We start from the raw sequence: 19867 nt of genomic DNA on the forward strand, positions 1-19867 counted from the left end.
TAGCAGGTTTGTGGAGGGATTTTGGTTATTGCAAGACCATTTATGCAATTGTTGGAAGCGGTTAAATTTGTATGGTTGGAGGAATGTCAGGGAGCATTTGATGAGTTAAACGAGGTTTTTACATCCAACGCAGCTAGCTCTTTATTCGCACGAAGTAATGGCCGCTATTGACAGGGGATCTCAAGTTGATTCCGTATTTCTAGCTTTCCGGAAAGCTTTTGACACTGTTCCTCACAAGCGACTTCTAATCAAGCTGCGGGCCTATGGGGTATCGTCTCAGTTGTGCGACTGGATTCATGATTTCCTGTCAGGAAGGTCGCAGTTCGTAGTAATAGACGGCAAATCATCGAGTAAAACTGAAGTGATATCAGGTGTTCCCCAGGGAAGCGTCCTGGGACCTCTGCTGTTACTGATCTATATAAATGACCTGGGTGACAATCTGAGCAGCTCTCTTAGGTTGTTCGCAGGTGATGCTGTAATTTACCGTCTAGTAAGGTCATCCGAAGACCAGTATCAGTTGCAAAGCGATTTAGAAAAGATTGCTGTATGGTGTGGCAGGTGGCAGTTGATGCTAAATAACGAAAAGTGTGAGGTGATCCACATGAGTTCCAAAAGAAATCCGTTGGAATTCTATTACTCAAAAAATAGTACAATTCTCAAGGCTGTCAATTCAACTAGGTACCTGGGTGTTAAAATTACGAACAACTTTAGTTGGAAGGACCACATAGATAATATTGTGGGGAAGGCGAGCCAAAGGTTGCGTTTCATTGTCAGTACACTTAGAAGATGCAACAAGTCCACTAAAGAGACAGCTTACACTACACTCGTTCATCCTCTGTTAGAAAATTGCTGCACGGTGTGGGATCTTTACCAGGTGGGATTGATGGAGGACATCGAAAGGGTGCAAAAAAGGGCAGCTCGTTTTGTATTATCACGTAATAGGGGAGAGAGTGTGGCAGACATGATATACGAGTTGGGATGGAAGTCATTAAAGCAAAGACGTTTTTCGTCACGACGAGATCTATTTACGAAATTTTGGTCACCAACTTTCTCTTCCGAATGCGAAAATATTTTGTTGAGCCCAACCTACATAGGTAGGAATGATCATCAAAATAAAATAAGAGAAATCAGAGCTCGAACAGAAAGGTTTAGGTGTTCGTTTTTCCCGCGCGCTGTTCGGGAGTGGAATGGTAGAGAGATAGTATGATTTTGGTTCGATGAACCCTCTGCCAAGCACTTAAATGCGAATTGCAGACTAATCATGTAGATGTAAATGTAGACTTCAGTTTTAGTGTTTCCAGACTTTCAGAAATAATTTGTAATGTCGTGTGATTCGTCAAACTATGCCCTTGGCTGCATTTTTAGCCAGGAGGTCAATGGTCAAGAACATCCTTTTGCCTTTGCATCAACACAATTGAATGCCACAGAAAGGAATTACTCTACAACGGAGAGAGCGGTGCTTACTGTGGTATACAGAATAAAATACCACCAATATTATTTACACAGGAGGAAGCTTAAGGTGATAATGGGCTGTGCAACTGTATAGTGGTTATTAGGCATGAAATACCTGCTAGTAGATTAACAAGATGGGCATTGACTCAATGAATTTGAGTATGAAATAAACCACAAGCTGAAAAATAAGGAAGGGATAAGCAGAAAGGTAGTTGTAATATGAGGTCTGTTCAAAAAATTCTGGATCTTTGCCCACAACATTTTTTTTCGCTTACCTTTCACTTATTATGCATGGTCTCTTCCGAAATACTCTCCTCCACAATTGATACACCATGCCCAATGCTGGTTCCACTTCCAGAAGCAATCTTGGTACACCTCTTGCTGCATCATGCGAAGCGACATCTGCGAATTTTATTTTATCTTGTCTGTCATTGCAAGTCCTTCTCTTCGCAATAGGATTTTCAACTTCAGAAATAAACAAAAAAGTCCACAGGGGCCAGGTCTGGAGAGCACAAAGGATGAGGCAACACAGTGATCTCATGTTTTGTGCAATAGTCATGTGCCAACAGGGACGAATGATTGGGTGCATTATCGTGATGCAAAAGTCGTGAATTGTCTCACCGCATTTCAGGCCGTTTCCTTCCCACGTTTCTTCGCTGGTATTGAAACACATTCTCATAGTACCGTCTATTAACAGTTTGTCTATGTGGCACAAATTCATGGTGAACTAATCCTTCAAAGTCAAAGAAAACTATAAGCATGGCTTCGACATTTGACCTGAACGGATGACGTTTTTTGGTCGTGGAGAACCTTTCCCAACCCATTGTGAAGACTGAATCTTGGTCTCAGAATCAATCATAGACCCATGTGCCATCACTAGTTCTGATTATCTTAATGAACATCTCATTCTCAACTGAGCGATCCAAAAACTCTTTACAGGTTGCGAGGCGAAGGTCTTTCTGGTCTTGACTCATGAGCCATGGGCGAACTTGGTAACATCACCTTGCATTCCAAGATGCTGTGTCAGGATTTCATGACATGATCCAACTGAAATGTTACATTCTTCTGCAATCTCTGGGATAGTCAGTCTTCGATTGGCATGCACAGTTACGTTGACATTCCTGACATGAGCGTCGTTGGTAAACGTTAAAGGGCATCTTGAACAAGGGTCATCTTTAACTTCCATCTGGTCATTTTTAAACTGTGTAAACCATTTGTAACTCCAAGTATGGCTTAAGAACTCATAACCGTAGGCTTCCTGCATCATTTGGTGTGCCTCTGTAAAGGTTTTCTTGCATTTCACACAGAATTTAATGCAGACACATTGCTTCTTTAACTCTGCCATCTCAAAATTTACAAACTGTGTGACACATACTACGCAATACAGCACTGAAGAATAAGTAACAGACATATAACAATGAAACTTCCAGCAGTTACGGATTAAACACAGATGTGTGCCAAGATCCCAACCGCATTTTGCTGCAACACACAAAATTACTAATGTTCTGAATTTTTTTGAACAGAGCTCATACGAGCACTGGATCACGATCTTGCAGAGTGACGAGCAGCAGGGAACACTCATGAGGAATGTAGGCTGTATAAGAAACAGCAATAGTTTGGTATGTGTGATGGGTTATTGTGCAGAGAGACAAAATTAGGAGCATGTGTGGTGGTGCTAGCCAAGTTAAAATTGGGAGATTGGGAGTGTTACGTGAGATCCATGATCACATTTTGTCAGGCCATGGTGGATGCAGGACAACAAGTAGGAGGCTGGCAGAGAAGTGCTGGTGGAAAGAAAGGAAGGATGATGTAGATCGATACATCAAGAATTGTGGGGCGTATACAGAGGGCCAATTTGAGTCAGAAGCAGATATTGTTACAGAGATTGCTAGAAGCAACAGAACCTTTTAGTTTCATTGTGGTGGACATGTTAGGACCATTCAACTGACCACCAGCAGGTAATTGTTTTGTGCTGACCATAAAAGATCATTTTTCTTGTTATGTCAAGATCACATTCACACAGACATTAGTGGACATTAAAGTTCAGAATGTGACAAATGATCATAGTGGACCAGGGGATGAACTTCACGCCAGATCTGATGAAAGAATTGTGTTGGTTGCTGAGAGTGAGATGTTGAGGACTAGACCACTACATCTGCAGGCTAATTGGAGGACAGAGAGAGTTCATGGAACAGTTGGAAAAATTATTTGTTATTATATGGATTAAAATCATTCAAATTGTGAGATATACCTAGTGTTTGTCATAAATGAATATAACTGTATAGTACGTACTGTCACTTGGTTATCACCATTAGAGGTAGTGTATGGCAAAAAGATGGTGTCACCTTTTGATTGACCAGAAGAGTGGAAGAAAGTTGTGATTTTGCAATAAAACTAAAGGAGGGATGGAACAGGGTACAAAGAAGAAATACAAAGTCTTTGGAGAAACAGGAAGAGGCAGTGAGGCATGTGGGTACATTACTGTAGTATAAGGTTGGTCAATGGATGATGTTGTCGAGTCTGTATATGCTGAAGGGAAAGACAAAGAAGTTTTTAACACAATACCAGAACCCATACCAAGAAGTTAAAACTATGTCACTGGTGAATGAGATGTTACAGTTTCAAACAGTGACGACAAGTGTGCATGTGGAACGTCTGAGACCATTCAAGGCGGCACCAGAGATGATTCCACGAGAAGTGCTAGTAAAGACAAGATAGGAGGACTAAGACAAAAAAGCAAAACGATGAGCTGTGGGAGAGGGAAATGTGGATACCTCAGAATCATTATACATTGAGGTCAAGAGAGTAGTTATGTGTATCGATTTTGTGTAGTTTATTTGTATGTGTAGTCTAGGACATAATGTTGATAGTAATAGGGCCAGACCCACATATTTATTTGTATCAGAAGAACATTAAGATGATCACTGTTCACAGACGCAGGTTTCTTAAAGGAGGACAGGTGATATGAATCCTTTCTTCAGGTTGCCAGGTGAAGGAGAAGAAGAACACTAGTTTTGGCAGTGGCGTACCTCTTCGCTGGTGGTGGAGTAACTGGACTGCTGAAGCACCACATGGATGGTGGAGCCTTGTTTTCCACACAGCCATATGTGGTATTTTCTAGCCATAAATGGTCTTTAAGTTTAGTATTTAAAAGCTGGAAGAAGTATTTTCAGGTGTGCGAGAACAGGCAATTAGTAGTGGGAAGCAGAGAGAGGTCTCCTCAGGGCATATGCACAATTAAAGGAGCAGATGCAAGAGGTGATTGAAGTAGAGATGGGCACTCTGCTCCTGAATTGATTCAAAGGGCCAGATCTTTCGAAAGAGTGGATAATGGGCTATTCGGAAAAAATGAATGGTAGCCCATCTGATTTCAAAATGCGTTTCTTGTGGCTGTAATGAATGGGAAGGAAATTCTGCGCTAGGCTGCTGCAATGGCGTGTGACATCACACCCTTACGGAAATGTTTCCCAAGCTACAAAAAATGTGTTATAGACCATGCGCACATGTGGATTTGCAAACCTTATTAGTACATGAAGCTTTTCTCGTCTGTGAAAACAGAAAATAAAAAACTATCCATTTTCTTCCAGTTAATTGTCTGACAGTATCCATTCAGGCATTTTAATAGTAGAGCTACATATTACGATATGAAAGTAAGTGCAACACAACACCCAGTCTGTGAGTGGAAAAAATAATTTCAACTTTGCTGGGACTCAAACCTGGGCCCCTTCACTTCACAATCCATCACACAGACCACTCAGCTACCAAGGCAAACAAAAGCAGAGGTCTTCAGAATGATACATTAATGCAGAAAACTCTTCCATCATGTTTCTGTTCTTGATTTCAAAAGAATATCAAATTTCAGTAGCTCAGTAAAAATTTACATGTTTTTGAGTGAGTTGTTACTTCTTATCCTTTGACTTGGCATCGCACTTGTAATGTGTTGCCAGTGATCATAAAAGCTGCGTCTTCTATTGTTTTCACATAACCCTTCCAGTTGTTTCTGTATTCTTTAATCTGCTCATTTAAATTTTTACTCTCAGTACTTTTCTGATAGCTACATTCACTCTCCCCTCATACAGAATGTACCCAGCTACTCTTCTTAGCAATTGGATCTCTGGTGCTAGTCTGATGGGAATGAGTGTTTGTTGTCCAGGAAAGAACTTCAAGATCTAGGAAGCAGTAGTTATAGTGAGCAGTACTGGATCAATAATAAGCTGAGAATTTTGACTGTGACGCCTTCATGTACAGTAAAAGCTGAGCTGAAAGATTTTTCGATAGTGTTATGAGTTGAAGAAAGAATTTTTGGTTGTAGAGGAGGTTTTGGTTACCAGCAGAATGTAGGGACAATGGTAGAGATAATCCAGAGAATAGGAATGGTCCGTTAAACTTAGAAAGGAGTTAGGACTGCCTACAGGAATTCACAGTAGGAATAAGTTCAGTCTGAATGAATGCAGATGCAGATTTTGTCGTAAAATTTTTCCACTTGATAAAAAATGTTTAGGGTTTTGTTGTAATATTTATAACTTTTGCAATAGTCGAAATTTAAAACTTTTGTATCTGAAACTTACTAGGGCCATAATACAAAATTATTGCTCCTCATCATATTTTCTTTCAAAATAAGACCAAATCAGATAAAAATACCAGTTTAGTGACCTGAATTAAAAAAGTGCATGTTCCTTTTACTTATTTTTGTGAGTGAATGGTGAGTGGTGAGTCGTGAAAAAGAACTAGTCCATTCCAGTGAGTGACCAGTTCTGATCCAATCTCTGAAAAGAACAGTTTTGTCCTTCTCTAGATTGAAGTAGTTTCGCGTGAGCTTAAGGTAGATGTGGGCATGGAATATTGTAGACAGTCTTTGGGACAGCAGACACAAGTGATGTGAGCAAATTGAATGACTCAGAAGCCACAAGAGAGTTAGCAGAAGCAAATAATGTGACTGTAGAGTGGCAATCCACGTAAATTATGAACTTGGAGAGCAATGTGCTGAACAACACATGTATGCTCCACCATCTTTGACTAATGAAGTCATGGATTATTCCAGGTGCGTGGTTAGTACCATGAACCGGGATTTGGAGGCAATGCAAGTTCATATGGAGGTATTAGATGCAAGGTTAACATTGACAAGGTTATTGCAGCTGCTAGGTGATAGCATCTGGGACGCAAGGTACAAGCTAACAAATTTACAGGAGGCAGTCCATGAGGCACTGCATAATCAATTAAGTCTAGCTTTGCTATCACCTGAGCAATTTCTGAAGGGATGGAAGGTGGAAGGAGAGTTGCCGTCAGAATTACAACTAGTAGTGGAACTGAGTAGTCAGAACTCAGCATTATACTACCATAGTGCAGCAGTGAGTGTAGTAACAGATTGCGCATGATTGCACGTATCAGTGAAAATACTAATAGCTGGGAAACACACACTATTTTGGTATTACATAGTGCACACTTATCCAGTGAAGCTAGTGACAGTTGGGAAATTTATGCAAGTGAGGGAAGAAGGGTTGTTAGTATTAGGAAGAGATGGGGATCGACACCTGAAGATGAGCAAGGGTGAGCTCGAAGAGTGTCAGATTGGGGTGGTCACAATATTCCCAACTCGTGAGGTTATAAATGAGTAGGGATAAATGCATTCTGCAACTATTTAAGGGGAAACTTTGTCCAGACAAGGTGATTGAAACAAAGCCTTATTTTCAGAGAGCAGAGCAGCACTGGGCCTGTTCAGTGTACAATGGTAGTAGTCAGTGGTTGTTATGAGTAAGGGAAACTCATGGGCAAAACATTTGGAGTTGTGAGGCAGTGGACTACTAATTAACGGGTCTACGTTTCATATACTAGTGATAAGATGGGAGTTACTCTAGTTAATGTGACACAACCACAGCTGTACTGGCTTGACGAACCACAAGAGATTTTATTGAAACATAATCGTACCTTACCGAAAGGTACTTGGGAGCTAGGTCAGACCACTCCTTAAGCCGAATGATAGTAGTCCAAGAAGGGTGATTGGCTGCAGAACAAATGCTACAGCATGTAGAGCAGTAGCGGAATAGGAGTATCAGTGACTTAAAGTGCGGTCATTCCTAGCACCATAGTGATTCTGATTTTGCTTGGCATAGTATTTTTTTTTTTTTAAATATTTGAGGTGATGTAGCATGAGGGAACCCAATGCAGTGGTAATACAAGTTCCAGTAAACTGGATTCCCAGAGCAAGAGATGACATATGGATCAACTTATTCCATATAGTACTTATGTAATAGTTACAAATAGACAATTTGGGGTAACTGAACAGATAAAGAGTATAGTTGTAATCTTGTAATCAAAGTAGAGTAATGTTTTGGAGTAAGGCCTGAGCTGTCAATCATGATATGTTGGCAAACAGGGCACAATAACAGATGCGCAAATGAGTTGCCAGGCAATGATAGCTGAAAGCAGCAGTAAACTGCCTTGCAAAGAATGATATAGTTAGCCAGTCATTTCTACCCCACTTGTATGAGTATTTTTGTTATAATCAATGTGACTCGATACCAGGTCTTAGAGAAACAAATGGGCACTTGTGGAGTATAAACGAGGCTGAATTTGAGGACAGGACATCATTCACTTCTGTGACTTGGTCATCACAAAGTAGCCGCACTGTGATGCCAGAGCACCGCTGGACTGTGAAACGACTGAGCAGGACCAGCAGCATCCTCTGGTTTGAAATCAGGGTGTGTCTGCCACCACACTGGATGCTTCGCGGGGCTTGGTGCCACATCCCTACCAGCTTGCTGTCTGTACCTGTTGGTGCCGATGCTGAGGCCCAGGGAGGGACTCAGTGTCACAGTGCCAGCTGCCGTCCCACACCTGCCTGAGGGGCATGGGTGAAAACCCATGCTTAGATGCCGCTGCCACTGCAGAGAGAAGAGCAGCGGCCGACCATGTGGTCTGTCACTCCTCCAGGAAGTGCCTCTGTCGCAACTGGCTGTAACCTAGCCTTAACTGCTGGGCTGGAGCCCTGATGCAACATTGTCAGGTGGCATCCTAGCAGCAACGCCTGCCTCATGTAGAATTGAAGACATAATAAAGCTGTATTGCTAAACTGTTAGCAGCGTTTCCACTGGTTTCCCCACACACGTACCACCCCCTACAGAGGTGCCTCTGTAGTGCTCCCTATGTATGAGCACTGCTGCTATATACATCCTCTGGAGTAATGGAATGAAATTTTAGAAATTTGGATGATTTGCAGAATAGGTTGCTGTCAGCAGTGCAGGAGAAGATATAATTTTTATTGTGATCTGGGAAGCTTTAACTATGGATACCCTCAGAATTCCATCTAGTACCAAGTTATTTTAATTAAGACTCTTCCACTTTTACTAAAAGTCTCTGAAACTAATTTTGATAAGAAGCTGTTTACTTCATTTCACACCCAGTACAGATAACGAAAGACTTGTAGTTTCCTCTTTTTTTTTTTTTTAATAAAAGAAAATGGATTTTTTATTTTTGTTGACCACACAGTCATAAAGTTGCGGGTGTTTCTAAGTCAGGTAGTGAGTCATGGCAAATATTATATCCCACGAAAGATCAATTTCTGCAGTCACAGTACTTGTTATGAAGGCAGCTGTGCAAAAATAGACATGGACAGACTTGAAACTTCTTTCACGGGTGGGTTGTATGAGTGTTTTGCAAGCGATCTCCTATGCCCCTAGCACTCTACCGACAGATTGAAGTCTGCCACCTGCTTTACCAACGACTGTGTATATATGATTGTTCCACTTTATATCCCTACAAAATACATCATTTAAGGTTTTATGTAGTTAAAGATTCGAGGCAAAAAGTAGCTATGTCTAACATAACATGAAAACAAATTTTACCCCAATATTGGAAAGGCTATACTTAAACAGTAACAGCCTGTTGTAGAATAATACCTACAGTTTTGTGTGTGTCTGTTTGTCTGAGTGTGTGTGTGTGTGTGTGTGTGTGTGTGTGTGTGTGTGTGTGTGTGTGTTTGTGAAGTATGATGTATAAAGGAAGACATCAGACAAAATGATAAGGAAATGTACTGTTCTACCAACAGTGGTTGAAATTTTAAAATCTGGGTGATAAGAGGTGGCACAGAGCAGTACCACACATCCTGGGCGTTTTCACTTCTTGAGGGGCCTCTGGAATGTAAATAGATGAGAGATGAACATTGCAATGTAAAGGTGGCTGCTGAGGGGTGGCAGTAGTGCATTTTGTGTGTTTGTTTTCTTTATGATTGTGTTAGTTACCAACTGACAAAATGTAGGTGAATTTAAGTTCATAAGTATTTGTTTGATAATTCATGATAGCTGAATCGAATACTAAAATGGTATTTTGATTGACAATTAATTTAAAAATGAGACATATTAATAACAAAAGTTTTTAAATACAATTTTGTTAGAGTAATACATTAATTTCCCCAAGCTGCTGTATTGTTGCCAGGTGTTTGCCAGTATGTGTGCAAGACATGATGAACTCAAATTCAAGAGGAAAAGCTGTGGTAAGGGAATTTCATTAACTGATATGTCATGAACTGCTGGTTTAGCAGCAGTGAAGCATCAGTACTGAGGCTGCTGCAGCAGCACATATGTTGTGATACACTGTGTCTATATTTGGTAGAGCACTGTGAAAAATGTGGTGACTAGTTAGTGACATAACCAGAGCATTTTCAGTAGGAACATGAGAATACCATCAGAAGTTCCAAGACCGATTGATTGACTTGAAACATGACTGCAAAGTCCAAGCACTTTTCTGGCAATATTCCTATGAATATTTCTATCTGAAAGTGAAGAATTGCTGTCATCATCCTCAGGCAGAAAATTAAGTTGTTCATTTTAGCTTTTGTATCTATGTACTTCACACAAAAGGAACTCAGTATCTACTGATGAAAGGAACAATCAAAGTGCAGATATGTGAAAGGGGAGGCCAAACTGAGACTCTGATTAGCATAAATGGAAACAGGCATGTGCCCATCAGGTGCAAGAGAGCTACTAATGATACCAATTCATGTGATTGTTATAACAAACATTATCATTATTCCAATTATTTAAATATAATTGTACTTGCATTTTATATTAAAATTAATGTGTACCTTGTGTTTTCTTTTTACACTCTAAGATGTTATCAACTAATGTTTAAGTTATGACTTATTCATTGTCTTCTCCATCAGAACTTAATGTGTCCACAATTTACTCATTTTCAGTTATTTACTTGATTAAAACACCTCTGATCGGTTTTTATGCTGTCCATCATGAGGTCTTCAGTTACACCAATCTATTCATCTCTTAGTAGCACTTGCATTCTACATCTCAATTATTTGTTGGATGTATTCCAGTCTTTGCCTTCTCCTACAGTGTTTAACTACTGGACTGTTCCACTGCTGACATCATTTTCCAAAATTTTTGAAAGTGTGGTGTATTATAGAACAGCATCTCACCTGAGCAACAATAATATCCTCTGCAAGTCACGGTTTGGGTTTCAGAAGAGTTACTCTACTGAGAATGCCATTTACATGTTCGCTCACCAAATTTTACAGACAAAAAAAAAAAAAAAAAAAAAAAAAAAAAAAAAAAAAATCATCACTAGTAATACAACCAATGTAGGCCATGGACATTAATCTGACTGAGGAAAGATATATAAGAGGCTCCCCAAGGTTCAGTCTTATGTCCACTATTGTTCCTTATATAGGATGGAGAAAAATTGTGTCACAAAATTTTAACCCCAGATAGCTGATGCCAGTAGGAATGAAAATTAATAATGTTGTGTAGGTCAACAATGCACAATTTTTAAACTACAGAAACTTGGCGCCATGCTCTCTATTGGCCACAGGATTGCTCTGTTGCTCGATGCTCTGGACAACACTCTACCGTGAATGTTTTGCCTGCTGGAGATCACAATGTATCCAAGGTGGCCCGCATGCTCAGTGGTAGCGTGCCAGCCTTCCACTCTGTGGACTTGGAGGTGAATCTGCTGAGGTCCTGACACATCCATCTGTAGTTTAATGGTAATACGTATCAGGAACAAACTCATCAACAGCTGTTAGTTTGTCTTTTACAAATTGTGTCGGCCCTGAGAAGGGCCTTTTTTGTAGCTGGGACATTGTTTACTTAAAGCAGGTGCTCAAACTGGCAGCCCTCTGATGTGACACGAGCTTGGTAATGCCGAACAGTGTTTTGCCGAACTCTTTCAAAGATTCCTGGCATTGCCCTGATGTGATTGGCAGCATGTTGAATGTTATCCATTAATTCCTCTTCGTTTCTAGATGGTTCACGTCTAGGTGGGTGAACTAGTACTTTGAAGAATTCCCACAGGAAGAAGTCCGGTGGAATGAGGTCTGGTGACCATGGGGGCCATGTTCTGCGAGTACCTTTGCCAATTACCCAGCCATCGAAGAGTTCATTTAAATGTCCATGCACAGCACGACTGTTATGTGTGGGTGCCCCATCACGCTGCAACCACATGCGTAGCCATATGTCCAGGGTAACATCTTCCAGCAGGCTGGGTAGAGTTTCTTGCAAAAAATGAAGGTAATTTGGCCCGGTTAGTCGAGGAGGTCGACGGACCAGCAAAATCAGATGCTTACCCACAGTGCATGCCCAGATGTTGAGTGAAAATCATTCCCGGTGTCCGTGGACATTTGTGATGTGAGGATTTCCCCTTGCCCAGTAAAGAAGGTTTCGAGTGTTGTAAAGACCATCCCGATGGAAGGTGCACTCTTCGGTAAACAACAAAATGGTGGGGAATTAGGGATCTCGTGCAGCACATCACAGAAACCACTGGCAAAAGCCTAGCCTGTGTTTGTAGTCCACCACAGGATTTAGGTCTTGGACAGGGTGGAAAATAAATGAATGCTGGTCGTCATCCCCCAAAACCACCCAGACTAACCAATGAGTGACCTTTGTGTCGTGTCCAACTGCTCAAATACTTGGTGTAGGTGCTTCCTCAAAGTGCTCGAGAACAGTCTCTTCAAATGCAGCATTCTGTCATGTTTGAGATCCTCCAGCATCACCATGATATCCCTCTAATGACCCTATTTTGTCAAGTCTCTGGTGAATTGCTGTAAACGTTTGTGGGTGTGGGTGGGGTCTTGCTGGGTACTGTTCCTCATACAACCATCGAGCTTCATGTGCATTACCATTGGCTAGTCCATAAACGAAAACCGTATCTCATTGTTATTCAAACAAATATTGTTCCGCCATGCTTTCTGTATGACTAAATCGCAGGTGATGTGTGTGTGTTCCGAAGTGAAGCTTAAGTGTGAATGCCTCTGACGTGAGGTGGAGACAAACAACAAGACCTGTTTGACACGTGTACATTTGTATGTGTGAACTGACAACCATAGTGCTGCCATCAACCGATGAACAGCAACAAGGCAATCTCATAGCCAATTGGAGCATGTGGCGCCAAGTTTCTGTAGTTTAAAAATGTTGCGTTGTCGACCTACACAACATTAGTAATTTTGGTTCCTACTGGAAGAGTCTAGCAATTGTTAAAATTTCGTGACACAGTTTTTCTCCACCATGTATAGTATTGTAAATGATATCCCATCTAATATACAACAAGCAGAATTAGTTCTTTATGCAAATGACACTAGTGTTACAATCAGTCCAAGAATACATACAGAAACAGAAGAAATGGCAAACAGTGTTCTTAAAATTATCACTGACTGGTTTTCTGTGGATGGTTTCACTCTCAGTTTTAAATGCACATCTAGGTGTAACACATGGTAAAAAAATAATAAATAGAGTGGAAAATTCAGAACTTTAGATCTCCTTGTTGATGAGAATTTAAACTGGAAAAGTGCATTTTAGAACTCCTAAAACAACTTATTTCAGCCACAAATGCACTTGGAATAATTACAAATCTTGTGGAGAGATAAATCAGTAAGTTCAGATATTTTGCATATTTTTGTTCAATAATGTCATATGGAATGATGTTTTGGGGTAACTTGTATTTAAGAAAGAAAATCTTCACTGCTCAAGAACACGCTGTAAAAAATAATATTTGTTGCTCACTCATGATCATCTTGTAAACATTTGTTTAAAAAGTTGGGCATTCTGACTACTGCTTTGTCATATATTATTTTTTCATGAAGTTTGTTGTCAATAATCCATAACAGCTCAAAAGGAATAATGATGTACATAATTACAATACCAGAAGAAAAGAGACATTCATTACTCCACATTAAGTTGTCTTTAGCACAAAAAGGGTGCCCAGTGTTGCAAGTAAAGTTTTGATAACTCACCCAGTGATATAAAATGTATAACAGACAGCAAAGTAAAATTTGAAAACAAACTGCAAACGTTTTTCATTGACAATTCCTTCTATTCCGTATAAGAATTTTTATTATTGTAATGAGTAAAGTCGTGCATATGATTCATGGATGTGAAACTAAGTATCTAATAAACCACTACATCGAGGGGGTGAAACTCATACAGGGATTACCAGTATCATGGCTTTGGTTCATTGCCAGACCACTTGGAGTACTGTAAATTTATTAATCCTGCTTCATATAAGTTTCTTATTATGTAATTCAAGATCTTCCATATTCATTTTGGTTTCATAGTAAACAGAATCTTGTTTCATCACCCCTTGTTTCATCGAATTTTGTTTGTATTTACAACTTCTTGTGTGTATTGCACCCTTCAAATTGCAATGCAAGTATGTTGCTTGTATTTTGCCTGAATTTTGCTCATATCCATAATATTTGGAGATAAATGATTCCGTATTTGTTTCTGTTTCATATAAAACAGAAGTTGATTTCATGATACGGTGTTTTGTGGAACTGCTCAACTCAATGCACAGTAACTATATTGCTGGTACTCTATTTATGTTTGTGGCCATTTTCTGTATTTTCTCACATTTAAAGGAGAACTCCAAAATTTTCATTGGAGTGGGAGGATGATTCTAGTACATTGATTTCTGCTAAAACATGTTTCTGTAAAACGTATTAATAATGTGCAAACACATAACTACTGTTACATTTTTTACCATTTGCGAGAAGGAATGCTGTAGTCAGTAAGACTACAAAGCATATTCAGTGCAAAGAGCCAATGCCATTCAAAGCAGAATTACAAATTCATTTAGTGACAAGAAGTAATAAAGTTGAATACCAATTCTCTGAAAATCTACAGTATGGGGTCCTCCATTAAATGCGAGAAAGTGAAAAAAATCGATGGTGGGGAACGGAGGGTAATTAGAGTATGAGCAATACAATTACAATGCGAGAAAGTGCGAAAAATCGATGGTGGGGAAGGGAGGGTAATTAGAATATGAGCAATACAATTACAATGCTATTAAATTGAGCAGTAGGAACAAATATAAGTGACCCCACAGAAAACCTTGTGATGAACCTGGCTTATATTTTATATGAAACAAAAACAAATGTGAAATCATTTACTGTGCCCAATATTAGAGATGTGAGCAAAAATCAAGCAGAATATGAGCAACATACGTACAATCCTATTCAAAGCATGTGATATGCACAAAAAGTCAAAATCAGGAACACAAACTGATGGAATAAGCTTGTGTGTCAAATCATGTCAGATGATTGTTAGTATACTGTCCACCTGGGACCATACTACTGTGCATGCCAGGCATGTATTGTGGGCTGCCACCTCTCCAGGAGCATGCAAGCTGCAAGTCTAACGTTGAACTGCATGGGCTGTATACATCATAGCTTCACACAGCCTTATGGTGTCCAGCGGTGCTGACATGATCGGCAGGCAGTGTGCCTATCACAATAGAGAGTGCTGTAGTAAGGACACCACTTTTTTATGCCATGTTACATGCCTACTCAGTGCCAAGCTGTTATACTTCCACTGGAGAATGAAACCCACCGACACCCTACGTCGTAGGGTGCATCATCATCCTACCAACAGCTGTCATTGTCAAGCCTTCACCTTCAATATCTACCAGTGCCTAACGTCCAGACCTCTACCACCATAATGTCTTAACATGTGTGCTGTCATCCTGTTCCTTCTTCTTGCCAGTATTCTCCTTTTGTTCCTTTCTTTGCCTGTTATGTGGAGATTGTGGAGATCCACCTCATTCTGTATTGTACCAGTCCACATATTTTTCAACATCAAATGTATTATCTAAAAAAATCTTCCCCAAATTAAGGCCTGTGTTTGGTACTAGTTGACTTCTCTTGGCCACTAGTGCCCTTTTGGCAATGTTAGTCAGCTTTTTATGCCTTCCTTGCTTCAGTCATCGTGGGTTATCTTGCTTTCAAAGTAGCAGAACTCCTAAACTTCATCTACTTTGTGATCACCATATTTGATATTAAGTTTCTCTCTATTCTCGTTTCTGCTGCTTCTCATTACTTTTGTCTTATTTTACTCTCAATCCATATTCTGTACTTATTAGAGTGTTAGTTCCATTCAACAGATCTTGTAATACTTCTTCACATTTACGAAGGGTAGCCATGCCATCTGTGAATCTTATCAGTTATATCCTTTCATCCTGAATTTTAATCCCACTTTTGAACTTTTCTTTGATTTCCATCATTGCTTCTTTGCTGTATACACTGAGCAGTCTGCTCAAATGACTACATCCCTGCCTTATATCCTTTTTAATCTCAGCACTTCGCTCTTTGTCTTGCAGTCTTATTGTTTCTTCTTGGGTCTTGTACATATTGTATATTACTCTTCTTTCTCTATAGCTTACTCCTATTTTCCTCAGAATTCCGAACATTCTGCACCATTTTACTTTGTCAAACATTTTTTCTAGGTCAATAAATCCTTTGAACAAAATTTAATTTTTCATAAGTCTTGCTTCCATTATCACTCGCAAAGCCAGAACTGCCACTCTGGTGCCTTTACCTTTCAAAGAACTAAACTTATTGAAATCTAACAATCCTCAATTTTCTTTTGTGTTCTTCTGTATATTATTCTTGTCAGCAACTTGGATGCATGAGCTGTTAAGCCGACCGGCTGATAGTTGCTGTACTTACCTGCTTTGCTATCTTTGGGATTGTGTGGATGATATTTTTCTGAAAGTTTGGTGGTGTGTCTCCAGTATCACAGATTCTACACAAGATGTTGAATAGTTATTTGGTTGCCACTTCCCCCAAAGATCTCAGAATTTTGAAGAAATGTTGTCTGGCACTTTTGCATTATTTAATTGCAAATCTTTCAAAGCTCTGTTAAACTCTGACATTAATACTGGATTCCTTAAGTCTACCATATCAATTCACACTTCCTCTTTTGTCATATCTTCAGACAGTCCTTCGTCCTTATAGAAGGCTGCAAAATACTCTTTCCAACAATCCACTCTCTCCTTTGCATTTAACAGTGGTATTCCCATTGCACTAATAATGTTAATGCCCTTGTTTTTAATTTTACTGAAGGTTGTTTAGACTTTTCTGTATGCTGAACCTGTCTTTGTAACAACCATTTCTTTTTTGATTTCTTCATGTTCTTCCTACAAGTATTTTGCATTAGCTTTCGAAGTGACTTATAATGGTCTTGTTTTTCCCTGAAAATTTTTTTACTTCCTTCATTCTTTGAGCAGTTGAAGAATTTCTTCTTTTACCCAAGGTTTCTTTACAGTTACCTTCCCTGTCGATGTGTTTGTGTGTCCAACTTCTGCTATTTGTATAATTTAGAGATGTCCATTGCTCTTCAACTGAACTGTTACTGTGAGATTCATAACCACAGTATCTACAACCTCTATAGCTTCAAACATGTATCATCATCTCTTAGTACTTCAATATACCACTTCCTTCTGCATACAAGGGTGCCACAGCAGCAGCCTCAACAGCCAATTGCTCCTGACAAAGACAATGGTGGTAATCATTGATAGTGTGATCTTTTGCCTAGAACTGATGTGGCAAGAAATCCTAGAATGGTTTATACACGTTACAAATAGTACTGTAAACTCTTAAGGAGAGTCATCAAAGCCTGAAATTGTATGTGTGGTGGGGGGAAAAAAAAAAAAAAAAAAAAAAGCTTTTTCAACAACAAGATTAAAACTGTCTGGAACAGACTTTACACAGTATTTCAAACCTCTTCAAAATGTTTTCTCACTGACACTCCCACAAAACCACAAAAGAAAAAATCTTTCTGGTTTATTACATTTTCACTGGTCATGCAGTAAAGGTTTCAGCATCAGACATGACATCTTAATTTTATTATTTCTATGCTATTAATTCTATTTGCAGCACATTTTGCAGACCATACCCATGTACACCACCGAATGTACCTGCAAAATTATATTATTGTACAATGCATAGTTCAGGAGACATAACATCATAAACACTTAGATGCATGAAAAACCAGCTGTTCTTAAAATGGAATGAAAATTATATTAACTTATTTGTAAAGTAACTGTTTTACACATGGGAATTCAGTTCTTTAAAGAATCATGGGTCGAGGTGGTAGTGGTCGTACTCTGTCTGTGCCATATGTTAGCTGATTCCTTTTAGGATAAAAATAGTCAATTTATGTAAATGTAAAGTTAAATACTTAACTAGGAATTTTTTTAAAATTTTGTTTCAGGCAACAAAAACTACAATTTCAGCCACCAATGGAAGAAATTCGCATGAAGTATTATGGGCAGCTGAAACGCTTCCTTGCCCTTCCCAATAATTTTAGGGGTACTGCTGAATCTACAGAGAACTCAATTTTTCCAGTTATAATACAAAGGTACTGTACATGTTTTTTTTAATTTGAAAAATATGTATAAGTAACATTGATTGATTAATCAACAGTTTGAATGCTGTTCTGGAGTCAGTTTGCATTATTAAAAATGCAAGTAACTATTTGGAAATATTATGCATTATTAAAAATCCAAATAACATATCTGGAAAGGTTTGTTAGTCACAGTCATCACCCATTCAGCTCCCTCCCTGCTCCCAGTCCCACACTACACAGCCGTCATTTCACCACCACACCCAGTCTTTTAATTTATTTTTATTTTTATTTCTCTCCTTTCCGCTACTTACCCCCTGCCCCCTCTGCACCTTCTCTCGTGCCCTCTGTCTAAACTGCAACACTTCACTGTCCGCCACTCCCACCATACTATCCCTCCCCCTTCCCGCCCCAGTCTCCTCCTTACCCCCACCCAGTAGCCACTCCCATCATGCACTGGTGCTGCTGCTCGCAGTTTAGTTTCAGCTCTCTCAGACTGCAGACGTGTGTGTAAGTTGTGTTTGCGTGAGTGTGTGTGTGCATGTGTGTATGTTTGTCTACTGCTGACAAAGGCCTTAATGGCCGAAAGCTGTGATTGTGTGAATCTTTTTATTGTGCCTATCACGACTTAGCATCTCCGCTATATGGTGAGTAGCAACTTTCCTTCTCTCATATTGTTACATTCCATCCTGGATTTTCCATTGTTTAATATCTACATTGGTGAGCCAAAACATTATGACCATTTCCCACAATGAGACTAAATGTCACCAAGTGGTGTTGTGGGCATGTGGCACAGCATGCCAAGTGTGCAAGTACAGCAGAGAAAAATGGGGATCACTCAAGTGACAGTACGTACCAGAAATGGGGAAATCCACTGAAGTAAAAATCTTTCACAAAGTGCAGATTGTTGTGGCCATGTACCTGGGAATGAGCGCCTCATAGACAGTGAAGCTGGTCAGCTGTACATGCACTTCTGTCATGATAATCTGTGGAAAGTGCTTGAAGTACAGTGAAACCACAGGCAGGCGACAATGTGTTGGATATCCAGTTCTGTCATAAAATGTGGAGGTTGTATGTTTGACCTCTCTGTAATGCAGAATAGGCTGCAATATGTGGCAGAGTTGATGACAGTCTAATGTTCGAGCAGTCACAAATGTTACAGAGCACACAGTTCGGAGCACATTGTTGAATATGGGGTTATGCAACATACGTCTTGACCAGGTGACATCATCCATTAATTAAAATAGCAGTAGGCATAGGATCATTGAAATTAGTCTGCGGATCAGTGAAAATTCATCACGTGATCAGATGAGTCACATTTATTGTTACACTGGTTCGATATTCATACTCGGATACGTTGTCATCCAAGCGAACAGGTGCTCCAAATGTGCGCCACACCATGGATACAGGCTGGTAGGGCAGTAGTATGCTATGAAGAACATTCACCTGGACTGCCATGGAACATGAAGTAGTAATGCATCCCTCCACGCTTGATGTCCTCCCTGACAGAGACAGCAATTTCTAGTGTGATTACTCACCAAGATAATTCTACAGTGACTTGAGGAGCATGATAGTAACCTTGCACTGATGCCTTAATCACCAAATTCACCTGATCTGAACCCATTGGATCACATCTGGGACATTGCTGAGGGTCAGCTCCATGACCACAAGCCAAAGACTTATTATTTCCAGAATTGTTTGATCTATGCATGGAAGTCTGCTGCCACATACCTCTGCAAACATACCTTGGACTTTTTGAATCTATGTCATGCAAGCGAATCGGCATACTGTTATTC

At 39.7% G+C, this 19867-nt stretch overlaps 1 protein-coding gene across 1 annotated transcript in view; it reads left to right on the top strand.

Moving 5' to 3' along the window:
* The window catches only part of LOC126161972 (cytoplasmic dynein 2 heavy chain 1), a 778966-nt gene that overhangs the window by 142276 nt on the left and 616823 nt on the right, over positions 1-19867 (top strand). Inside the window, 1 exon segment of the mRNA XM_049918163.1 lies at positions 17940-18086. Within this exon segment, the coding sequence (XP_049774120.1) occupies positions 17940-18086 (147 nt within the window).

Source organism: Schistocerca cancellata, chromosome 2, assembly GCF_023864275.1.
Source record: "Schistocerca cancellata isolate TAMUIC-IGC-003103 chromosome 2, iqSchCanc2.1, whole genome shotgun sequence".
Lineage (NCBI taxonomy): Eukaryota > Metazoa > Arthropoda > Insecta > Orthoptera > Acrididae > Schistocerca > Schistocerca cancellata.